Source organism: Globicephala melas, chromosome 12 (genome assembly GCF_963455315.2).
Source record: "Globicephala melas chromosome 12, mGloMel1.2, whole genome shotgun sequence".
Taxonomy (NCBI): Eukaryota; Metazoa; Chordata; class Mammalia; order Artiodactyla; family Delphinidae; genus Globicephala; species Globicephala melas.
The window spans coordinates 25,068,560-25,094,063 of NC_083325.1; the positions used below are offsets into that span (position 1 = coordinate 25,068,560).

Sequence of the window (25,504 nt, forward strand, 5' to 3'; positions counted from 1 at the left end):
CCTCTAGTTATCAGGTTAACTATAAAGTACCATTCCTTTAGAGTTGGAATTGATAATTTGTGCTTTGGAGTAATAGTCTGCACTCATCTTTTCTTGGTTCTCACTCTGTTTTTAAGGCTGAGTGACACTTAACATCAGTAAAGGAAACACTTTTTCTTTTAAATCTTCTTCTATGATAAGTTTAAGATCACTCAAAAAAGTAAAGGTAGTATTTAGACCTTAAGAATTTTAGAGTCTGTTTGAGTGAAATTCAAAATAGGTACCAAGAGTTCTGAAGTTGGAGATGACATAATGGGAATACTTGGCTAGGAAAGCTACAATGAAGATGAAGAATTTAAATGAGGATTTGAAGGATATATAGAATTTAAACAGGAAGACAGAGGAAGGAAAAGGTATTTTATGAAGGTACATAGGGAGAAATATTAGTTTAGTAGAGACTGCATAGATCCTAAATTAAGAGATATGAACTTGTTTTGATAGATAATGGGAGGCGTGACATGATGAAGGTAATGTTTTAGGAAGCCCTGAGCAACAGGCTAACTTGGAGGCTAGGGAGAAAAAGTTGAAGGTCTATACTGAAAGGCTATTGCTGTAGCCCAAGTGCAGGGTGAAGAATTCCTCACGTGGGGTGATAGTGACAAAGGGAAGAGAAAGAAAGTGTTGATTACAAGTGGCGTTATGAAGTAAGAATCAGTAAAATACTGAGAATAAACCTAACACAACATATCAGAAAGATGACCTCAAGATTTGGAGTCTGAGTTATTAGTACAATGGTAGTTCCATTCATAAAAATGGTGACTTTTCAGACAGGAAAACGGTTTTGATGCAAGTTTTACTTTATAGACAATGAAATGATGATGGGACATCCACGTGGATATGCCTGTTACGCAAACAGAAATGAGAAAATGAAACTCTAGGAAGAAAGGAGAGCTGAAAATAAAGATTTAACAAAGTAAAGGATGGATCCTTGTCGTTTTATCTTCCTCGCTCTAGTCATGCATGCCTTTAGGCTCTGTGTTAGGGCCATGCAGTGTTCATAGTTTAGGAGCCAAGCTTATCCCTAAGAAAGTGGTAGATAGTTGGTCGGAAAGCAGCCTAGTTGTTAACCACTCCAGCTGAACTGAGTACTCTGTTACATCTAGCAAAGATCTGTTCATTCAGTTATTCAACAAATGATAATTGGCCGTCTGCTGTTTGTTTAATAATAAGCTAAACCACATGCAAAGTATATATTTGTGCCAGTGAGACTCGAGAGAGCCAGAAGTGAATTTTGCGTGAGCTAAGTGTATTTTTATAAATAAATTACGTGGCTATTTTAACTGCTGTTGTTATAAATGTATACTTTGCTCCTAACAGTACCTGCCATGTAGTAGGCTCTGAACACATAGTGGACATTTCTGGATATGAATGAATGCATGAAACGCAGTGTTCTGTCCTACTGCCTAGACATCATGTCTTAGTCATGTCATCCTGCCTAGCCTTGGTGGTCTAGTACTGTATACATTGGGTTAAAATATGGAATTATTCTCCTTTGATCCTTAGAGAAGCTCTGGTAATTACTGAAAAAGTTAACTATTTAAAAATAAACTAATGTTTAAGAATTTATTTATAACTTAGATAATTTTATTTATAAGTTTGATTCCATAGGTTTAAAACAGATGCCATGGTTCACATCTATAGAAGAATTTATAGATAGCAGTATGGAAGATTCAAAGAAGGAAGATAGTTCTGATAAGAAAATCTTGTCTACTGTCATCAGCAAAACAATTATTCCTCGACTTACAGGTACTGTTTTGTAATCTTGATAAAATTAAATTGTTCTTTGGCAAAGTGTGAGATCATTAATTTCTGTTAACAGTCACAAATTTTTTTGGACGTTTTTGAACACAGCAACTGTAATATGCAGTAAAAAGCAATAGATGTTATAATTTAAGCTGATTAAAAAATGCTTGTTTGTGCAAGTGATTGGCTATCAAACTCCTGATACTTTTGGATCTTTAGTATTTGTGACATTAGCGTTACTTTTATTTTTATTTTTTTTAATTAATTAATTTTATTTTAGGCTGCATTGGGTCTTCATTGCTGCACGCAGGCTTTTCTCTAGTTGGTGGCGAGCGGGCTGTAGAGTGCAGACTCAGTAGTTGTGGCACACGGGCTTAGTTGCTCTGCGGCATGTGGGATCTTCCCGGACCAGGCCTCAAACCCATGTCCCCTGCATTGGCAGGTGGATTCTTAACCACTGCACCACCAGGGAAGCCCTAGCATTACTTTCATTAGTTACTTTTTTATAAGTCATTTATTAGGGGCACACTTTCATCACTACTACATGTATTTCTTTCTTTCTCGTAACTTCTCCCCTATGTTTCTTTTTTTTTTTTAATTTTTATTGGAGTATGGTTGATGTACAATGTTGTGTTAGTTTCAGATGTACAGCAAAGTGAATCAGTTATACATATCCACTCTCTTTTTGGATTCTTTTCCCATATAGGCCATCACAGAGTATTGAGTAGCGTTCCCTGTGCTATACAGTAGGTCCTTATTAGTTACCAATTTTATATATAGTAGTATGTACATGTCAATCCCAATTTCTTGATTTACCCCTCCCCCCATCCCCTGGTAACCATAAGTGTGTTTTCCATATCCATGACTCTACTTCTATTTTATAAATAAATTCATTTGTACCCTTATTTTTAGATTCCACATATAAGCGATAACATGTGATATTTGTCTTTGTCTGACTTACTTCACCCAGTATGGCAGTCTCTGGGTCCGTCCATGTTGCTGCAGATGGCATTATTTGTTCTTCTTTATGGCTGAGTAATATTCTATTGTATATATGTACCACATCTTCTTTATACATTCCTCTGTTATGGACATTCAGGTTGCTTCCATGTCCTGGCTATTGAAAACAGTGCTGCAGTGAACATTGGGGTGCATGTATCATTTTGAATTATGGTTTTCTCCAGGTATTTGCCCAGGAGTGAGATTGCTGGGTCTTATGGTAGTTCTATTTTTAGTTTTTTAAGGGACCTCCCATACTGTTCTCCATAGTGGCTGTACCAATTCACATCCCCATCAACGGTGTAGGAGGGTTCCCTTTTCTCCACACCCCCTCCAGCACTTACTGTTTGTGGACTTTTTGTTGATTGCCATTCTGACCGGTGTGAGGTTATACCCCATTGTAGTTTTGATTTGCATTTCTCTAATAATTAGTGATGTTGAGCAGCTTTTCATGTGCTTTTTGGCCATCTGTATGTCTTCTTCTTCGGAGAAATGCCTATGCAGATCTTCTGCCCATTTTTTGATTGGGTTATTTGTTTTTTTGATATTGAGCTGCATGAGCTGTTTGTATGTTTTGGAGATTAATCCCTTGTTGGTTCCTTCATCTGCAAATATCTTCTCCCATTCTGAGCCTTGTCTCTTTGTTTTGTTTATGGTTTCCTTTGCTGTACAAAAGATTTCAAGTTTAGGGAATTCCCTGGCAGTCCAGTGGTTAGGACTCCATGTTCTCACTTCTGATGTCCTGGGTTTGATCCCTGGTTGGGGAACTGAAATCCCACAAGCCATGTGGCGTGGCCCAAAAAAAAGATTTTAAGTTTAATTAGATCCCATTTGTTTATTTTTGTTTTTATTTTCACTGGGAGGTGGATCAAAAAAGATCTTGCTGAAATTTATGTTAGAGACTGTTCTGCCTATGTTTTCCTCTAAGAGTTTTATAGTGGCTGGCCTTACATTTAGGTCTTTAACCCATTTTGAGTTTATTTTTGTGTAGTGTGTTTCTTCTTTCTTTAAAAATCATTACTACATTTCCCTCACATCTGCCACCAGCACTCAGAAGCCCTTGGGCATTGATGCTTGTGCTTCAGTCTGAAGACTTGTTTTATCTGAAATTGTACTTGATAAGGCTCTGTTCCACCATGTCACTGAGAATGAATTCTGACAGCAAAGTCTGCAGAACTCTTAAAAGATGAAGCAACTTACTTTATAGTGCTTCTCAGCCAACTTGACTGTACTTTAAAGATTTTTTTTCATATAACTTGTAGTGCAATCATGGGTATCTTAGAAAGATAGTACTTTTAACTATTTGCTTTTAGCTATTAAGCACTATTAATGATAGCATAGAATATATGTGCCTCATTTAAGTACTCATCTGGAAACTCCAAATATTTCACTTACAATTAAACAGTTCCTCAAATAAGTAGCATTATGAGAAATTAATACTGTATATTTATTCTCAAGTCCTATCCTGGACCTTCTTCATGAGCTCCCTGGGTAATCCCTGGCATACTCTTCTCTAGTGCCATCTATATCTGTGTTGCTCAGTATGGTAACCACTAGCAATATGTAGCTATTAAAATATAAATTTCAAATTAGTAAAATTAAAATTCAGTTCTCAGTCACACTAGACACATTTTAAATCTTCGGTAGCCATATATCACTCATGGCTATCATATTAAATAGTGCAGATGTAAGATGTTTTTTTCCATCATCACAGAAAGTTCTTTTGGACGGTACTATTCTGCTTCATTTTAAATCAAAAAGAACTGGAAGAACAAGTCCAGATGTCTTCTTAGAGCACCAGATCTCTCTTATCAAAGTATCTTCTGAGTACATCTACTTGACAACTTAAACTCCACATGCAAAATCATACTTGCCATCTTTGCTGCAGACCTGCTCCTCTTATATTCCTTGTCTGGAAAATGGTACCTCCATCTACCCACATATTCAAACCAGAACTTTCAAGTCATCCACTCCTCCCTTTTTCTTACCTCCTTATATAAGCAATTGCCAAGTCTGGTGTTTTTTTCCTTTTTCTAACCCATTTTCTATACAAAAACCATGGTGATCTATCTAAAGTATGTCTGATTCTGTCATACCTCACGTAAAACACTTTAATTATTCTTAACTGTCTTTAGGATGAAGTCTAAACTCTTTAACATGCTTTCTAGGCCTTTCAGGATTTTGTCTCTGTTTAGTAGTGCTTTAGCCCCATCTCCTGCCATGCTCGGTTCCTTCTTCCCCTCATTTCCACCTCTACTGGACTTAAGCTATATTCTTCTTGGCCTTTATACCTTCTGCCATCCATCCACTTGACAAATCCCCTAACTCTACCTCTTTCATCTAGCTAATTTCTCCTCATCTTTCAGAACTCAGTATGGACATTACTTCTAGGAACTGGATTAGGCATACCTTTCAGGGTTCCTGTGGCACTCTGAACTCATACTTAGGGTGGCATCTATGCATTAAATTATAATTGCTTACCTAAATGTTTGTATTTGCCATTAGCCAGAATTGTTCAGAGGCAGTTACCTAGTCTTACTTATTGCTTTGTTTCCTGTCGTTAATGTTAGGCGCATAGTAGGCTCTCAGTATTAGTTGACCAAATATTTCTAAGATTATTACAAGCCTAACCTTCTAGATGCCTGAGAAATCACTGTTTTATATTTGACCTGGGATGTTTCTTTTTAACCTATTTACATTTTTAAAAGTTATTTAGGGCTTCCCTGGTGGCGCAGTGGTTGAGAGTCCGCCTGCCAATGCAGGGGACACGGGTTCGTGCCCCGGTCTGGGAAAGATCCCACATGCCGCGGAGCAGCTGGGCCCGTGAGCCATGGCCGTTGAGCCTGCGCGTCTGGAACCTGTGCTCTGCAACAGGAGAGGCCACAACAGTGAGAGGCCCGCGTACCGCAAAGAAAAATTTAAAAAGTTATTTAACATGTATTTTACAAGGGTCAAGCACAGTTGTTACTTCAGTGTATACAACAATGAACAAAATAATAATCCCTGCTCTCATGGAGCTTACATTCCATGAAGAAGACAAAGGATAATAAGATAAATAAATAAAATCTAGAGTATGTGGGTTAAAAGGGCCAAGGAGAAAAATAAAGTAAGGGAAAGAGATACAAATTATGAAAGAGTAGTGCAATTTAAAATAGGCTGGCCAGGGAAAGCTTTCCTGGGAAGGTCACAAATGAGCAGATTCCAAAAGGAAGTAAAGAAGTGGGCCATGTGAATATCTGAGGTAACAGCATCCAAGGCAGCAGAAACAGCAAGTACAAAGGCCCTGAGGCAGGAGCTAGCCTGATTTGCTTGAAAAACAGCACATAAGCCAGGGTAACTTTAGTAGAGTGAGCAAGGGGGAGACTAAGAAGAGGTGAGCAGGATGACTGGCTGTGTCATATGGGGCCTTATAATCATTTGTAAGGACTTTTACTTAAGTGAAAGAGTGAGAAGCAGTTGGAGAGTTTAGAGCAGAGAAGTGACGAGATCTGCCTTAACATTTTAACAGAATTACTCTGGTTATTGTGTTGAGAATGAACTGTAGGCAGCCCAGTTAGGAAACTTTTGCAGTAATCCAAGCAACAGATGATAGTAGCTTAGGCTTGAGTGTTAAAAGTGGAGGTGGCTGGAAAGTGGTTGAATTCTGTATAAAGTATAAATATAAATAGGAAAGAGAAGGTAAGTGACCAGAGTCCTGAGGTACTCCAGCATTTAGAAAGTCAACAAGATGACAAACAGACAGTAAAGGAGACCAGAGAGGTAGGTGGGAAACGGGAGTAGTATCCTGGAAGCCAAGTAAAGAAAAGTGTTGCAATTGTTGCTGATAAATCAGATGGGGAGTAGAATCAACCATTAGATTTTACAAATGTGAAGGTTATCTGTGACTTAGTAAGAGTAGTTTAGGAGAATAGTTGGAGGTAAGGCCTAACTGAAGTGAATTCAGGAGTTTGAGGAGAGAAAATGGAGATAGGAAGTTTTTTAAGTAATTTTGTTATAAAATGAAGCAAAGAAGTAAAACAGCACTGGAGGGGAAAGTAGGGTCAAGAGAGGGATTATTTTTAATACAGGAGAAATAATTGTAGACTGATAGAAAAGATCCAGTGGAAATGAGAGGGCAGAATTCCGGGAACAGGATCTTCAAGAAAGCCAAAGGGGTTGGGGTCTTTTGTACAAATAAAGTGTTGGCCTTGGCAAGGAGTGTAGTGCTTCGTCCATAGGAACAGGAGACAAGTTAGAGTTTATGAGCACAGGTGCTTGTAGTTGTGTACATGCTGTAGGAGGACCTTGTGGAGCTTCTCTTCGGATTGATTCTATTTTTCTCATCAAATGGGGAAGTAATCAGCTGAGAGTGAGAGCTAGTGTGGAGAAAAGAAAACATAAGAAGTAGTCATCTGGAAGAGTCCATTAACTGAGAGCAAGGAGGAAGGATAAGGCAGGAAATAATTGTCTAGGCCAGAGGGAAGGAGAATGGGCCAGGGAAACAGAATGTGATTGCTGGGCAGCAGTAAGGTCTCACTGGAGTTTCATGGTGATCAATTTAAAGTGTATTTTTTTCCAGCCATGTTTTAGCTGCATGGTTGCAGGCACAGATGCTGTGACAAGGTGATTTAACTAGGGTTGCAGTTGAGCCAGACTGCAACAACAGAGAGTGTATGCAAATACATAATGGTACTGATTGTCATGGATTTTAAACCATATAAGGAGGGAAGTAGTGTTTGCTAAAGGCCTCAATTGTTTATATGTGACAAGCAAAGCTCAGTCTAGTAACTAAATTGTGCACCACCAAAAATTTTTGTTTCAGACTTTGTAGAATTCATTTGGGATCCCTTGTCAACCTCACAGACAACAAATTTAATAACACAGAGCAGAATGATTTTTGAAGAACATTCCACTTGTGAAAATGAAGTTATTAGTAAAGGCAAACAGGTAATAATTTCTAGAATTATGAATTTCTTGATATATTTGTAAATCAATAAAATTTATTATAAATCTTTGTTTACGGAAGATGCAGACGTAATTATCAGAAAACTATTTAGGGAAAAATATTTAGGATTGACCATTCTTTGCTCTTTATAATTAATAAGATGAAAGAATACACCTTGATATTTCTGAACACTCTTACAGGAATGGTAATGCTTATAAAAGGATACACATACATTCAATAAGATCCAGATTATTACTTTCATTCTTATTAGCTTATTTCTCTCTGTTCAGTGGTCTGATTTGTGTTCTCATGGCCCAGCCAGCTGTCTTTCAGGTTTGTGAATATACATTGGCCCTGCAGAGACGAAAAGGCATAAATATATTAGTGCAAATTCATTCCTTCTAAAAGAAAAAAATACTAATTACCTTTGTTTTTTGGCAAAAGTGTAGTAGTATTATGACCTTACTTTAACAATGATTTTAAAACTAGGCTAACATTCATTATACTAACTAGTTTTCTATAATCTGCCAAAGTTGAGAACAGTAATCTCTTTGAGGATTCAAGCTTCAATAGGATAGATTCTCATCTTAGCATAATTTAGAATTGAGTTTCACTGAACATAAGACATAAAGAGGAAGGAACTTTTTAGAGGCTCTTTTGAGAGTGTTGAATCTTACTCTTATTGTAGTACTCTTTTTTATAATTCTGTTTGTTGATAATATTGTATACTCATGCAGTTAAATAAGTAAACCAATTTTACGTTGAGTTTTAAGAGAATTAAGAGAGAGACTGACAGACTGGAGGGTACCCAGAGTGGAATAACCAAGATGGTTGAAAAAGCAAGGAGACGTGTCATATTCATATTCTGAACACCAGTAAGTTTAGAGGGAGAATAGGGATACCAGCATGATTCTGCCTTTAAGAAGCATGTTATCTTAGAGGAAACAAGATGTACATAAACTGTTATTTCAAATAGGAAGTAAGTGGGAGTGACCAGGAGCACTTGTTTATCTAACTCCTGCTATGTACTAGGCACTCTGTTAGGTCTTATTCTTGTATCATCCCACTTAGTCCCAGCAATCCTGTTAACAACGGTGATAGCTTAATCTTACAGTTGAAGAATCTGAATCTTGAAAAGTTGTTCACAGTAAAGCCTTGAGTCAGAACTAGGATTTGTACCTTGGTTATTAGTCTTTAAAGCCCAGGCTCATCTCACTGACCACATTGCCTCCCCATGAGTGGCCCAGATAAAGGGCTATGAACCTCAAAAGAGAGGCCGGAGAGAGAATTTACTTTCTGCAGTGAAAGAATTTTTGTTAGATGTGGCATTTGAGCAGGGACCTGAAGGAAGGAATAGGATTTGAACAGTAGCAACTGATGGAGAAAGGGCATTTTCCACTTACCCCAACAGGATAAAAACATGTGAAAATCATGCAGGAATTAGAGAGATTCAACTAAAAAGAAGATGTGCATAGAGATAGTGTTTATATTTGAAGAAGGAATAGATTTATTCTGTGTTGTTATAAAGCATAGAACCAAGATTAGTAGGTTAGAGCTACAAGGAAGCAGCTATATAGTCCTGTATTTGCTCTCTATGTGGGATTATTTAACTATAGCCCAAATGTAAATAGTGCTTTGCCATTTTTTAAACACTTTCACATTTTCTCATTTGATCCTCGCAACCTTGTAAAATGTGTTGACTTTAATTGCATCTTACAGGTGAAGGAGCTGGGGCCCAGAGTTCCAAGTCACTTTTAAAAGATTAAAGTGGCAGGCCCAGCACTTTGTAACCACTAAAGTCTTTCAGTGGTATTATGGATTCACTCATGAAGTCTTTATACTGGTAATTTTAATTCTGGAAGCCATCCCACTCTGAATGTTGAAAATGGGGTCTTTGCATTCGTAGGAGACTAGAACTACATCAGGACTTTCAACTTTGGCACTCTTGGCATTTGGAACAGATAGTTCTTTGTGGGAGGCTGTCCTATGCATTAAGATCCCCTGGTCTCTACTCACTAGATGCCAGTAGCACTTCCCCGTCTTGACAACCAAAAATATCTCTAGACTTTAAATATTCTGAGGCACGGCAAAATTATCCCTACTTGAGAGTCAGTGTACTACGTAATATTCCAGGTTAGTAACACAGTTTGCCAGTGATTTGTTTCAGTGATATTTAAGAATTGAAGAGAATGAGAAAGGTTCCAGAAGAACAAGTCAGACAGCATAGTTCCTGATTTTGAAGTGAAAAACAAATGATTCTGTAAACTAATGTCTGGTGAGAATAGTTTTGATTCTGGTTAATGTTCTAAAATAGATTATTACAGAGATGGATTACGAGCACTTAAAATAAGAAAGCAGTGTTTACTGTAATCTTTCATTGATGGGGTTCCTAAATACAAACAACTGTTTATCAAAGCATATTCTTCCATATTATCTCAGTTACTTTCACTGATAAATAAGGTACTGTACAGGTACAGTAGATAATGTATTTAAATATGTTAAGATTTTCTTACGGATCAAATGGGAAAAGATATGGTATAGTCAGATATACAGAAAACTGGTAGAGTATACCTAAAGAATACTGACCCATAGGGCCAGAATCTTCTCAGCTTTGTCCTGTTCAGTATTTTTATTGAACTGGATGAAGATGTAAAATACATGCTAATAAAATTTCTCAATGGCAGAAAGCTAGGAATTCTGTCATAGATCTATGGATAAAAGAATTAGAATCCAAAAGAATTTCAAAATACTGAGAAAATGGACTGACTCTCAAAACATAAAATGTAAAAGGAATATACATATGTCCTACCATTGTGTTCAAAAATTCAACTGCATAAATACAAGATGGGAGAGGCAAGCTTTGAAGCAACCATAGGTAACAGAGAGGGATTATAATCAACCATAAACCCAATATGAGTCAACAGTGTCACTTGAGTAGCAGAAAGACTAATGGGAGTTCATCCTACTAGGTGTCTGCTCTTTTGAGTAAAAATGTTGTATGTGCTTTCCTCACAAGTAAGACTTCCCTGGGTATTTTGCATTTAATTTTAGGTTAAAGTATATTAAATGGAGAGTGTCTAAGATGGTATGGGAAAGAGAAAATGTAGAAAAGTGAGATATCAATCTTAAACCTGAAGAGTTTTCATAGGGAAGGATGATTAGATTTGCTCTGCATGATCCTGAGAAGTAACCGGGACCAACGTATGGAAGGTGTAGTAGGGGAGAGAAGTTTGTTTCTCATTAACTGAAATCTAATAGTCAAAAGATGCCCGAAGTTATGCACAGCCTCAGGGGATAGTGCATAGGTTGGTTGACCGGTTAGTGGAAATGTGAAAGTGACATCAGATGAATGCTTAGATAGATTGGTAGTTTTCAAATTTCTTTTTCTATCCACAGAAACTTTTCAAATAAAGTCTTACACATCCCTGTACACAGACACACACAAAAGTAATGCTGCTCTTGCTGTGGTGAGCACCTACTCTCATTCTCCCCTGAGGGCCTCAACATCTGCCCATGCCACCCAGGATTATCACTATGGATATGCAGAGCATCATAAAAACTACCAGCCAGAGCTTTTAAGTGCCTTTTCAGAGCTGTTTTAGAGTCTCTATACAGTGCTCACTTTGGCAACACACATACTAAAATTGGAATGATACACAGATTAGGATGGCCCCTGTGCAAGGGTGACACACAGATTCATGAAGCATCCCATATTTTTATCATGTGTGTGAAACTTTTGAAAATTGTAAAACATTGTAGAATTTAAAGAACTTTTCAATAAGAAAATAAAAATAATAAAATAAAAATAAAGTCTGTGTACAGAAGTGTCTGTAGTTGTTAAAACTTTACGCTTTAGAGAACTTTGTTTTTCCACCAAAGATATTTTACTACTTGGAAAAGTTAATGAGCTCCAAGTTATAAAATATGTGAATTTAAGTTTTCTTTTGTTTTAAACAATTATTTAGAAATAATGGCAAACTTACAGAAAACTCTCATGATTAAAAATAGCATATTCATAGGCCTTTTACCCAGATTGACTTGTCATTAATATTTTGCCCCATTTGCATTAGTGTTTGCTCTCCCATTAGATATACACACACACACACAATTTTTTTTCTCCTGAGCAGTTTGAGAGTAAGTTGCATATTTGCTAAGGATAGTCTGTTACATAACCATAGTACAGTTAGCAATTTCAGTAAATTTAACAGTACTTAATCTACCATCCATATTCTACTTCTGTCATTTGACTCAATAAAGTCCTTTATAGCATTTTTTAGAGAACTATTTTTAAGAAACAAAAATTAATATGGAAATATTTATCAAGGCTGAGATTCAAAATCATTTACATTAAGTGGAAAAAAATCAAAGCATAATTGTATTTTAAAAGAATTCAAGAGGGCTTCCCTGGTGGCGCAGTGGTTGAGAGTCCGCCTGCCGATGCAGGGGACACAGGTTCGTGCCCCAGTCCGGGAAGATCCCACATACCGCGGAGCGGCTGGGCCCGTGAGCCATGGCCGCTGAGCCTGCACGTCCAGAGCCTGTGCTCCACAACGGGAGAGGCCACAACAGTGAGAGGCCCACGTACCGCAAAAAAAAAAAAAAAAAAAGAATTCAAAATGTTTGAGAGAGTAAAAGAAAATTGAGTTTTTGTTTTTAATGTTAATATTGATATGCAGCCATTTGAGGAATATGTTACAGATATTTAAGTGAAAAGAGAAACAGGACTTCAGTTAGATACACCTTTTATGAAAAAATATATTTGGTTGAATTCTACATTTATGAGTAACTTGCTTAGTATAGGGTATATGACAGCTTAATTTGTGCTACACACATTGTCACTGACTTAAAAAAATAACTTTCCCTCTAATATGTAGTATGCCGTTTCCATTTTTCAAATATGGATTCCTTTTTTAAGTGTAAGACCAGTATCTTATTATAGAAATTTTTATCCTAGTATAAAGACTGATACCGCTGTAGGATATTTTCAGCCTACCTTTTATTTCAGAATTTTAATACTAATGGACATGTACACTTGTATCCTACTTCTTCCACTTAAATATTAAACATTTAAATTTGCATGTTACTACAGTCTTCGTAAACTTTAGCTAAATATTTCATGCACTGGATGGACATAACATGATGTCCTTAAAAGTTCCCATGATTCAATGTTTTGGTTATTTTCAATTTTTGATATACAAACAATAAAATGAATTTGCCAAAGTGAATATACTATGTCAAAGGATATTGACAAACCAGTGAAGAAACCATATTTATAAAGCATCTACAAATCAATAAGAGATAGAACCTAATTTAAATTAAAAAAAAAAACATATGTAGACAAGCATCTTAATTGGATACTTTGCAAAGGGACATATCCAAATGGTAAATAAGAATATGAGAAGATGCTTAACATCAGATTACTCAATAGGAAAATAAAAATTAAAACATAATAAAATATGACTACATACTCACCAGAATTGCAAGTATTTAAAAACCCTAAAAATACCAGGATTTAGTAAGGGTGTAGAGAAACAGGATTTCTCATACATGGCTAGTGGGAATATAAATGGCATACCACTATTTCAGAAAACAATTTGGCATTCTGTACAAAGTTGAACATATAAACATGAACTGTATTCCAGCAGTTCTATCTCTACATATGCCCATTAGAATTGTATGCCCATGCATACTAAAAGACATGTTCTACAAGAACTTTTATAGCAACGTGATTCATAGTAACCCCTAAACTGAAGACCATCTAAATAAATGTTCCATCATGCAACAGAATATTGTGCTGCAGTGAAAAGGCACCAACTACTGCAACATGCAACACCATGGATGAACGAAGTTCTCTTGTACCTAGTTGATAGTTATTTTAACACCTAAGTCTGTGAGTGTGTACAAATTTGCACTATTCTGTTAAAATTGCTTCTTTTGGTAAACACATTTCTACCTATAACTATCAGTGATGCTTTTAAATTTTTTAAAAATAGGATTTACTTAAACCCATTGTTTCAAGAATGAAGAAGGCAATAGATGATGATGTTTTTATTCCTCTATATCCAGAGAGGTAAGAGTTGCTAATTTCTAGATTTTATGAAATAGTTACTCCTGTAATACAGATTCATTTAAGAATGTAATGTAGAAGACACTAAATGTATTAAGTGTTTACAAAACACACATAACCTATTAGGATGCAAATTGAGATTTCAACAAATATTTTTCAGTCACCTTTTATATTGCCGTGTATGATGTCTGGCACTTGGACATAGGTTTTAGGGGGGTTTTTTGGTTGGGGGTGGTGGTTAATGATATTCCTAAGAACATGACAGTTGGCATGGCAGAGTGCTTAGAACCACAGATTCTGGAGCCCAGATTCACCATTACTAGATATTTGACCTTGGGCCTTTCTGTGCATCAGTGTCCTTGTATATAAAATTGGGCATTACATTAATGCCTACCTCACAGGACATTGTGAAGATGAAGAGAGTGCTCAGAACAATGCCTGACACGGAAAGCCCAGCATAAGGCCTGGAACATCACTGAGGGGCCAGAAACTGCATCTTTGAATTCTGTATTTACCTTTAAATGATCAAACAAGTAGTATTTGATGCATATTCTTACATTTGTTAAGAAGGCATCAGTTATAGTAATGGATCATGAACTGAAGCTGTAGAGTACTTACAGGATGGAAGAGCTGTATGGAAAGAAAAGAAAGGAACTTCTAAGCTTGCTAGTTAATGTGAATCCTGAAGAGATGCCTGCATGTAAAAATTCCCCCCCAGTAAGGTTTGTAATATTTTAGATAAGTAATATAGTCCCATGGTTAAAAAGTATGAATGTGTATTTTTAAACTTTGTTTATGTTTAAAAGGAAAAGTCTTACTCCCTCCCATTCCTGACCTCCATCCACCCAGTTTTTGACCTTCCTTCTCTGTACACATACATGCATGCAAGAATGCCCAATGTTGGTAATTTTTTTTACCTTTTCAGAATTTCTTTATGCAATTAGAATTAAATACTTATAGAATTTTAATACTTATAATGCAATTAGAATTAATCTTATTTTCCTCTCCTTTTTTATATATTTACTTATAAAGTAAGTATATTGTAGTCATAACCATTGTTTTGTACCTTACTTTTTTGACTTAGTACATCTTTGAGATCTTTTTATGACATCACATAAGTTGTTTCCTCAGTCTTTTTTAAGCTGCACAATATGCCATTATATAGATGTACTGTAATTGACGAGAATGTAAGCAGTAAACCATTACTAACAATGTTGGGAATAATTTTACGGACATATTATTCTGTACATGTGGAAATGTATCTACAGAAGGCATTCTCAGACATGGATTTATTGAGTCAAAGTGTGCATGCATTTGTAATTTTAGTAGATATCACCAGAGCACCTCCTTTTATATTCTGTTAAGGCTTAGTTTGGTTGATTTTAAAAAAACAAAACCATTCAGGTTTTTAAACTCTGTTTCTGAAAGAAGAACAGTCATTTGCATTTTCTTCTTTCTCTTTCTTTTGCTTCAAATTAGTGCTGTAGAAAACAGAATGTCACCACATTCAAAGTTCCAAGAAAGACAGTTCTGGTCAGGTCTAAAGGTAAGCAGAAAACGGCAGAAATAAAAATAATTGTTTTTATTTTTTAAAAAGTTTACTATAGAGTGAAGATCAGCAAAATTCTGTAAAGGACCAGACAGTAAATATTTTAGGCTTTGTAGGTCATATGGTCTCTGTTGAACTGTTCAGCTCCGCCACTGTAGTACAAACAGCATAGACAATATGTAAACAAATGAGCGCATGTCTTTGGTTCAGTAAGCTTTACTGTCATTTAAAATTATAAAAACCATTCTTGGGACTTCCCTGGCAGTCCAGTGGTTAAGACTCCACGCTCCCAATGCAGGGGCCTGGGGGTTTGATCCCTGGTCAGGGAACTAGATCTCCCATGCTGCAACTAAGAGTCCGCATGCCACAACCTAAAGAGCCCACGTGCCACAGTCCCGCATGCTGCAATGAAGATCCCTCATGCCGCAACTAAGACCTGACGCAGCCAAATAAATAAATACTTTAATACATACATAAATAAATAAATAAACATTCTTAGTTCACCAACTCTACGAAAACAGGCAGTAAGCTGTATTTATATCACAAGCCATAGTTGTCTCACCCCTAGTCTAAATGATACAGGATGAAGTTGGTGCTAAGTCAGTGGCAAAGGAAGGTAAGGAAAAGATGGATTCAAAAGATATTAATTACGTATGAAGAATGTAGGGTGTTAGTCAAGTTTTTGACTTTGGCAACCTGGTAACTTATGATGACATTCTTTGAGGGCTTGGAGGGGTTACAGGAAGAAGAAAAGGTTTGGGAGGAGAGATAAGATCTGTTTTGGACATAGCGAATTTAATATCTATGGGACAAATGGAGGCAATTGGATATATGATTCTGAATTGCAGGGGACAGATCTGAGCTGGAGATTTGGGAGTCAACCACATATAGGCAATATTTGGAGGCATGGTCATGAATGACAACCTCTGAGGAGATTGCGTGAAGCATGAGAAGAAGGCTAAGGATAGACCCTTAGGAGATACTGAGATAAGAGGTGGGCAGAGAAAGTGGAGTCTTCAGAGAGGCCTTAAGAATGAGTTGTGAAACTAAGAATGATCATAAGAGAGTGGCATCAGGGAAACTAAGTGAAGGGCCTTCAAGAACGAAGACAGAGCGTTAATGCCACTGAAGAGAATTAGAAAGAAGACAAATTTTTTTACTGGATTTGATGATGATAAGGTAGTGGGTGACCTCAGCAAGAACAATTTTGATAGGGTGAATCAATACTTGTCATGTGGTTGAGTCAGGGAAAAGGCTTTTCAAGAAGAGGGAGCAACATCAAAAATGACATTGTGAAAAGGCATTGCATATTAGTACAATTGGATGTAGTTTAGCACCTAGCGTGATACATATATTACTGGAAAGAAAGTGGAAGATACCATAAAATTCACAGAAAGATCTGCATTTAGAGGAGGGAAATGCAACCCATGTTACTTTTATTAGATTTTCTAAAAAGTATTTTACCCAAGGTATCTCCAAAGTCACAGGTTATTATTAATCTTATTTTCTATATTAGAGCAGTGAAGTTCTCAGGTTTGATTGATTTCTGAAGGTCACACATTGGTAACAGTAACACAGGCTTTAACAGCAGTGCTTTTATGAATCCTGAGGTCCTGTGGTCTTGTATCTGATGGCCCGAGCCTCCAGGAGAGTATGGATTGAGAAGGAAGATTATTGATCAGGAAAGGCTCCAGCAAGGTAATTTGAAATAGATTTTGAGCGGTTGTCCTAAAAAAATGAAAATAGGATGAACAAATATATGGAGGTTGGAAAGAATCAAGTGTTTATTCAGAAATGTTTTCTGTTGATTCTAAAATTTACAGTTCCAACAGTGCCAATTGTAGTGAGAGTTTAAAAGAGTTTGACCAACTTTTTATGTTTGTTGGATACTATTACAGTTTTCCTTTGGAGAAAAGGTACACATTCACTTGACATTTTATTGTGTTTTAGCTCTTCCGCAATATTCTTCTTTGGAATGAACTCCTCCCAGAAGACACTTTGCAAGAGCTAGGACTAGGGAAGCTGCTGAATCGTTATCTTATTATAGCTCTTCTCAATGCCATACCTGGGCCAGATGTTGTTAAAAAGTGCAACCAGGTAAGTTGTGTAGAAACTGATTCTAATTTTATCATTTTTAAAATTTAGTTATTAAAATCAATTTTGTAGCAAAATAATTAAAATTATGGTACTCACATTAACAACAAATTAATTTAACAGACTAGAAACCCAGAAGAACCCAGTATTTTAAAAAAGTATACTGGTTAACTGTTTACAAAATGAATGTTAGATCCTCACCTCTCACTACATACCAATGTAAATTACAGGTGAAGTAAAGAATTAAGTGTAAAAAAATGAAACTACAAAATATTGTACTAAGAAGATAAATGACTATACCTGATGTTAAGGGAGTCCTTTCTGAACTTAAAAGCAAAAATGGTGAGAAAAAATAATAGATTTGACAAAAATATAAAACTTCAGTAAACCAAAAATGTATCAGGATTATTTGATTATTGTTAAAACTGGAAGATGGGTTCATTGGGCTCACTATACTTACTCTTTCTCCTGTTGTTTATGTTTGAAATTTTCTATAACGAAAAGTTAAAAAGAAAGTTGAAAAACAGAAAAATAAGTTACAATGCATAACGAGGATAAATACCCACATTTTTAAAAAGCAGTAAACAATTCAAATATTCTTATTGAAAATGACCCAAAGACATGCAACATGGTGAATTGCCTAATTCACCAAAACAAGAATATGCAAAGATAACTTCTAAACATGTGAAAAATATTAACAATACTAATAATCAGAGAATTGCAAATAATACAGTAAGGATATTGTTTTTACCTGTTATGCTGGCAAATTTTTTGCTGTTATTTCCATTATAATTTCCAGTATTGTCGTAAGCACAGGGAAACAACAGCCCCACATCATTCCAGGGATACCATTCATCTAGAACGTATGGAGTGGCAATTCTGGGAAATAGCTTTTGCACTATGGAAAGAGGAATACAATTCTGGAAACTATTTGGCATGATTGATATAAAACCTTTAAAGTTTATACCCTTTTACTCAGCAGTTTTACTTCTAGGAAATTATCCTATGTTAAAAAATCAGATGTGCATAAAGGTTTCTACGTACAAAGAATAGTATTGTAGCGTTATTTATAATAGCTGACAGTTGGAAAGAACCTAAATGTCTAAAAACATTAGTGTCTATCCATAAGATAAAAGTCATGAGGAAAACATTTTAAGAATGTGGGAAAATATTTACATTCTTAAATAAAATTTTTAAAAATATAAATATATATGTAATATTAGATAGCAGTTCCTAGACAACCTCCATTTTTCTAGCTGTGGTTTTTATTTCATGTAGTTTTAAACTACATTATCTACCAGAAATTTCAATCATCATCCATCCTATGTGTGTTTCAGGTTTCAGTTTAGTTCTCTTTGACCGTAGACTCTACTATGCAGAAGTAAGGAAGAGGATATATGACATTCTCTCCACAGCTTGTGGCCAGAAAACCAGACCAAGACAATGTGTTTATAAGTCCCAGGATCATTTATGGAAAAGCTAGATAGTTCCTTCAGAATTTTATTGAGACTTGTGGTACAAAACAAGGAGAAAGCAAGGGCAAATGACATTAAATTCCAAGCCAGTAAGGGCTGGTTTTTAAACTTTAAAAAGATACAGTTTGCATGATAAGACTTATAGGACTTTCTGCCTTAGGCAATCAGTGTGTCTGTATTTTTTCTGGATAATTGATAAAGGTGATTAAAAAATAGGGTAAATCATTTTCCTCAACTGTGTTTTCAGTGTTGACCAGTCAGATTTATTTTAGAAAGAGTGCATTCCAGAACTTTCATTTAACATATTTTATAATATATATATGGTGCAACTTTCTACTTTCTAGAAGTACGTACTGATCTTGATCTTACCAACTATAGCAAAACCAAGAATTTCTTTAAATAGTATGATCTCAGATTTTTCCTTGCTCCCATTCTCTCTCCTTTTTTAAAATAATTCTTCCTTCTGCTATGAGGACGTTTTTCTTTTCTTTTTTATTTTGTTAACATTTTTCTTTTTTTCCAAAACTTTTCCCCAAATCATGCATTACCTCTAACATGATGATGGTAAGTGTTGTTTGGGGTTATTTTCCCCCCCAAAAGAAAAAAAATGAATGCACATACATTGACTCTTTATGCTGCCATGGACATTTAAAGAAATGTATTAAATTACAAGAAAATCAAAACCATAATTAATTTTTTTCACTCAGTGTATCTTAGAATGACCTTGATTTATTTCTTCATGTAGATTATACACAAACTCACCCAATTTCTTACTGTGAAATCATATTAAATGTACCTATTTTGGGCTTCCCTGGTGGCGCAGTGGTTGAGAGTCCGCCTGCCGATGCAGGGGACACGGGTTTGTGCCCCGGTCCGTGAAGATCCCACATGCCGCGGAGCGGCTGGGCCCGTGAGCCATGGCCGCTGAGCCTGCGCGTCCGGAGCCTGTGCTCCGCAACGGGAGAGGCCACAGAAGTGAGAGACCCGCATACCGCAGAAAAAAAAAAAAAAAAAAAGTACCTATTTTATACAGTTGACCCTTGAACAACACAGGTTTGAACTGCATGGGTCCACTTCTACATGGATTGTTTCAATAAATACATACTAGAGTACTACACAATCCACAGTTGGTTGAATCCTTGGATGCCGAACCACAGATATGGAGGGCCGACTGTAAAGTTAATACACTGGTTTTCGACTGCAAATGGGTCACTGCCCGTAACCCCCTGCATTGTTTAAGGGTCAAATGTAGGTATGTTAACTAAAAGTATTTTGTGTCTACACATTTCTGGTGTTTAGTTATAAATGTTTTGTACAATTTAATCGCTCAGGAATACAGAGTATTGAAAGTATTACAAGTACTAGGAAGTATTTATAAAGAGTAGTCTATTTTAAGCTCTCGGTATCAAAATATGATTTTTTTTTAAGTATAAAACCTTGACAGAAAAAGGGGAAATTCTCAAAAGTTATTTAACCATGAACTATAAAATGGAAGAATAATACTCAACCAACATGAGTACTATGAGGATTAAATGAAATTATGTTAGCTAAAGTCCTTAGATAATAACTGTCATTATTAAAAATAATGTTTCGATTATCAGATAGCAGCATGTTTACCAGAAAAATGGTTCCAAAATTCTGCCACGAGAACATCTATTCCCCAGCTAGAAAACTTCATCCAGTTTTTACTGCAGTCTGCACGTAAATTATCTACAAGTGAAATCAGGTAATGCATATTTTATTTGTACCTCCATAAGCATAGTTTAGGGTTCCATTCTTAGCAATTTTTAGAAAGATTTGTACTTTACTTTTAAAAATCTAAGACTGTCACTGAAGAGTTAGGAGATATTTTCATGTATGATCTTTAGAATCACTCAATATTTTATATTCACACCTCATGCATATTAGTTCATATTTTTAAATGTAAATCTCTTCCAAAATAAGCACTTCCAGAAAACTGTATCACAGGGGAATTTAAAATTAAAACTATAAATCAAAAGCCTCTTATCAAGCATGTTTTAAATGTCTTCTTAATTATCCTAGCCATTTCAAAATCTCAACATTTGTTATGTACAGGTCTGCAACCTGGCATTTACCCAGCAGTAGCTAGATCTCTGTTTTGGATATCTCATTCACAGCACTAGATGTTTAAGGATTTACATACAGTGGTATTCTGGTAAACCACCTCTCCAAAAAGAAAAAAAGTTAAAACCTCAAATTGTAGCATTTGATGATATCTGTGGATAAATACTGCTGCCAGGATAGCCCATATAAGCTGCTGGTAGCAGCAAACCACAAGTCAGATTTCTGATAGATTTGATCTATGCTTTTCTCCTTTTTTATAGTCATTCACATTAAAATTTGCCAGAATACATCCACTAATAGTCTGTATTGGAACTTCATGATTATGTGGAGAAGGTAGCATCTAAATATTTTATGCTATCTTAGATATTGGCATAAGGTAAAGTTTTTGTTTCAGATTAACTACTTATGATTCACTGTGCCCTTACACATTGCATTTCTAAAAGGGAAAATGCTTTTTTGTTTTTTTTTTCAGGGATGAAGTCAAAGAAATAATTCTTATTCTGGTGAAAATAAAAGCTTTGAATCAAGCAGAATCCTTCATAGAAGAATATCACCTAGACCATCTTAAATCAGTAATTGAAGAAGTTTGAGTGAACTTTATAGGAAAGTACTAAAATGAGGTTTTAATATAGTCACACTTGGCTCTTTTGCTTGGAGAAAGAAGGAAAAAAAGAAAAAATGTTGCCACTTCTTTATTCCCAGTAATGGAGGGGAGGATTTGCAACACCCAAAAAGCAGGACTCTGTCTTTCCATTCCTTCCACCTTCTACCTTCTGGTATCATGAAAGGCTGCCCCTTTTTTTTGCAGTGTTTGCAGGAATTAGACACACAGGAACAGTAAGAGTTTAACATATTTCCATTTCCATTTGATTTTTCCATCGACTTTTCCAGCTTAAGAAAGGAGTTGAAGGAAGCTTGTTATAGCTGTTTTGGCCTTGGATGGTCTTCTGTCCTGAACCATAAAAACCTCTTTTAGTTCTCTTCATTTTAACTATCTCTGTTTACAGATGAGTTTAAATGAAAATCTTAATCGGGATGAATTACTTGTTAAGTATTCTGATTAAGGCATTTTAGGGCTTTTGATAACTAATGCTTGTCAAATTGTTCTTCAGAAATGTGTACCAATGTATTGTACCAACAGAAGTCTAAGAAAGGTCAATGAATCTCTACCAGCAATAGGTATTTTCTTTTTTTTAACTCACTTGCACTTAATAGGTGAAAAAAATCTTATTTTAATGATTTGTTTTGGCTATTAGAGAGTGACTACTTGTCTTTTGGCCATTTGTAATTCTTTTTGAAATATCTATTCATCTTTTTCTTATGGATTTGTAAGAGCTTTATATTTTAAAGATACTGATGTTCTGGGAATTCCCTGGCATCCAGTGGTTGGGACTCTGCACTTTCACTGCCGAGGTCACAGGTTCAATCCCTGGTCGGGGAACTAAGATCCCGCAAGCCACACAGCATGGCCAAAAATAAAAACAAAAACAAAACAAAGATACCCATGTTTTGAATGTGCTATGTTATAGTTTCCCTCATTTGCCATTTTCTTTAAATTTGTGTATGTTTTTGGTGTACTAAGTTATCGCTTGTTAGGTAGTTACTATTTTTTGTTGTGGTTTTTTTGTCATTGGTGGTAGGCCTAGACAGGAAACAATTTTTTTTTTTTGACATCTTTATTGGGGTATAATTGCTTTACAATGGTGTGTTAGTTTCTGCCTTATAACAAAGTGAATCAGTTATACATATACATATGTTCCCATATCTCTTCCCTCTTGCGTCTCCCTCCCTCCCACCCTCCCTATCCCACCCCTCTAGGTGGTCACAAAGCACCGAGCTGATCTCCCTGTGCTATGCGGCTGCTTCCCACTAGCTATCTACCTTACGTTTGGTAGTGTATATGTGTCCATGCCTCTCTCTCGCTTTAGGAAACAAATATTTTAAATTCAGCACAGGGACTTGCCTGGTGGCGCAGTGGTTAAGAATCCACCTGCCAATGCAGGGGACACGGGTTCAATCACTGGTCTGGGAAGATCCCACACACCACAGAGCAACTAAGCCCGTGTGCCGCAACTACTTAAGCCTGCACACCTAGAGCCTGTGCTCCACAACAAGAGAAGCCACCGCAATGAGAAGCCCCCACGCACCACAATGAAGAGTAGTCCCTGCTCACCGCAACTAGAGAAAGCCTGCGTGCAGCAACGAAGACCCAATGCAGCCAAAAATAAAAATAAAATTAATTTATTATAAATAAATAAATATTCAGCACATGTGATTCATTTTCTAATAAAAAATTTGTGCGATTAAGAAAGTGAGGCAAGGTCATTGAATCAAAAAGAAATTGAGGGACTTCCCTGGTGGTCCAGTGGTTAAGAATCCACCTTCCAATGCGGGGGACTCAGGTTCGATCCTGGCTGGGGAACTAAGATCCCACATGCTGTGGGGCAACTAGGCCTGCATGCGGCAACTAGTGAGAGCCCCTAAACAAAGAGCCCCGCGCACTGCAATGAAGACCCAGCGCAGCCAAAAAAAAAAAAAATTCTTTGTGGCACTCTCAATAACTATAAAATAAAAACTTTGAAACATGCTATGTGTATGAGAATTAATTTAAAAAAAAAACATTTTTCAAAGAGTTTACTAAAATAATTTTTGTTAAATCTATTTGTTTAAATAACTTGAGGGCCATCCTAAATGTATTATGCAAATTGTTGCCCAAAAGACAATCAGGAAAAAATTGATTACGTGTAGGATTTGAGCATGTGGCCTCTGACATTATCACCCCTAGTTTTGAAGCTGCATGTAATTTATTTTAGCAGATTGGTGTGTGGTTTCTACTACAGTGAAGACTCATGATTCACTGGTATGAACAGTGTTTTAAAGTTTATTTTGGTTACACAAATTATGAAGAGTAGAATCTCATCTAGAAAATTCAAGCCATTGCTAAAACGGATTTAGCATTCTTACACAATTATGTTCCCAGAGGTAACTGCTGTTTTCATTTTGTTATCCTTTCAGACCTTTTCTCTACTTAAAAAGTAGGTATGTGTGTATACACACACAAAGACCTTTGTTTTTTATATAAATGGCAGATACTTTATATGAAATTTGTAACTTTTTAATTGTTAAAGTGTACATTTGAAATTTCCCTATAATTTTTGCATTTGTAATTAAAGGTGTGTTAGATGATCCCTTACATTTTTAACTTGGGCAGAGAGATTTCTTTTGCTTTTTGTAGAGTGGAAAATATTAGAACTGCTTTTAAAACTAAATTGATTTAAATTCCCAATAGTTTTCAACTAAATTTCATTATGCTTGGAGTTTGAATCTCAGTATTTTTATCCATCATATACTATATCTGAGGATATTCAAAAACATTTGTGAAGCTTGCCTAATCCTCAGTGCAGAGTTCCCTTTTCCAACACCCCCCCCCCACTTTTTTCCTGTTACTGTGAAATGGATGGAATAAAGGAGAGAAAACAACTAGCAAAAACAAATCTTTGAGTTAGCAGTTTATCTCACATCTCAATTCTCTCCCTGGATTTTTTCAGCTTTTCACTTAAAGGATGTAAATTTTTTACAGAATCAGACAGATGACTTTTTGTTTTTACTTCTTTCATATGGCTTTTAGGAACCTTTCAATGGCCATGAAAACATACCTCAGAACAATTGAGTTTTGGATTTGTTAGGCTTGTGACGAAATATTTATATAGATGACTCCTAAGAAATACCGTATGTGGTACAAAACCTGAAAAAGGTATTACAAGAAAAGAAAATAGACCAATATTCCTCATGAATATAGAAATAAAAATCCTTAAAATATTAGCAAATTGAACCCGGCAATGTATAAAAAGGAAAATACTAATACATCATGACCAAATAGGGTTTATTCCAGGAAGGCAAGTTTGGGTCAACATTAAAAATTTTATCAGTATAATTCACCTATGAACAGAATAAAAGAGGAAAACCATACAATCATCTTAATGATTACAGAAAAAGCACTGGACAAAATTCAACACCCTCCCACAGTACAAAAACAGGAATATAAATTCTTTAATAAAGAGCATCTGCAAAAGACCATCCACACTTAACATCATACTTAATGGTAAAATATTAAAGCAAGGATGTCTGCTCTCACCATTTCTGTTCATCCTTGTTCTGTAGGTCCTAACCATGCAGTCAGTCAAGAAAAAGGCATAAAGATTAAAACAAAAGAGTCGACATTCACAAATGACAAGATTGTTTACGTAGAAAGTCTTATGCACTCTACAAAAAAAAAAAAAATTCAGAACAAATAAGTGAATTTACCAAGATCTTACAAATATCAAAGTCCAGGGGCATGCTAGTGATTTAACTGTAAACAAATTTTTAAAACAACACTTCAGTAGCAGTGAAAAACATCAAATTCTAGGAACAAATCTATAGAAAGACTTGGCACTGAGGAGTACGAAAATTGCTGAGGAAAAAAAAAATGTTTAACCTAAATAAAGGCTTTCCTGGTTGCACAGTGGTTAAGAATCCACCTGCCAATG

General features: G+C 35.9%; 1 protein-coding gene and 1 non-coding gene across 3 annotated transcripts in view; both read left to right on the forward strand.

The window, feature by feature from the left end:
- The window catches only part of GCFC2 (GC-rich sequence DNA-binding factor 2), a 74,384-nt gene extending 50,146 nt beyond the window's left edge, over positions 1-24,238 (forward strand). The window contains exons 11-17 of one of the 2 annotated variants that reach the window (XM_030877695.3): positions 1,635-1,785; positions 7,583-7,707; positions 13,699-13,775; positions 15,252-15,318; positions 17,272-17,418; positions 20,492-20,616; positions 21,448-24,238. In XM_030877695.3, coding sequence (XP_030733555.2) covers positions 1,635-1,785; positions 7,583-7,707; positions 13,699-13,775; positions 15,252-15,318; positions 17,272-17,418; positions 20,492-20,616; positions 21,448-21,565 — 810 coding nt within the window. In that variant the 3' untranslated portion in view covers positions 21,566-24,238. Of the gene's footprint in view, positions 1-1,634; positions 1,786-7,582; positions 7,708-13,698; positions 13,776-15,251; positions 15,319-17,271; positions 17,419-20,491; positions 20,617-21,447 lie in introns of those variants that run through there. The other variant, XM_030877696.3, reaches the window with a different exon arrangement.
- Positions 11,320-11,423, forward strand: LOC115864225 (U6 spliceosomal RNA). Its single transcript, XR_004043860.2, has one exon. It is a non-coding gene; the product is annotated as a U6 spliceosomal RNA (small nuclear RNA).
- Positions 24,239-25,504: the final 1,266 nt, after the last annotated feature.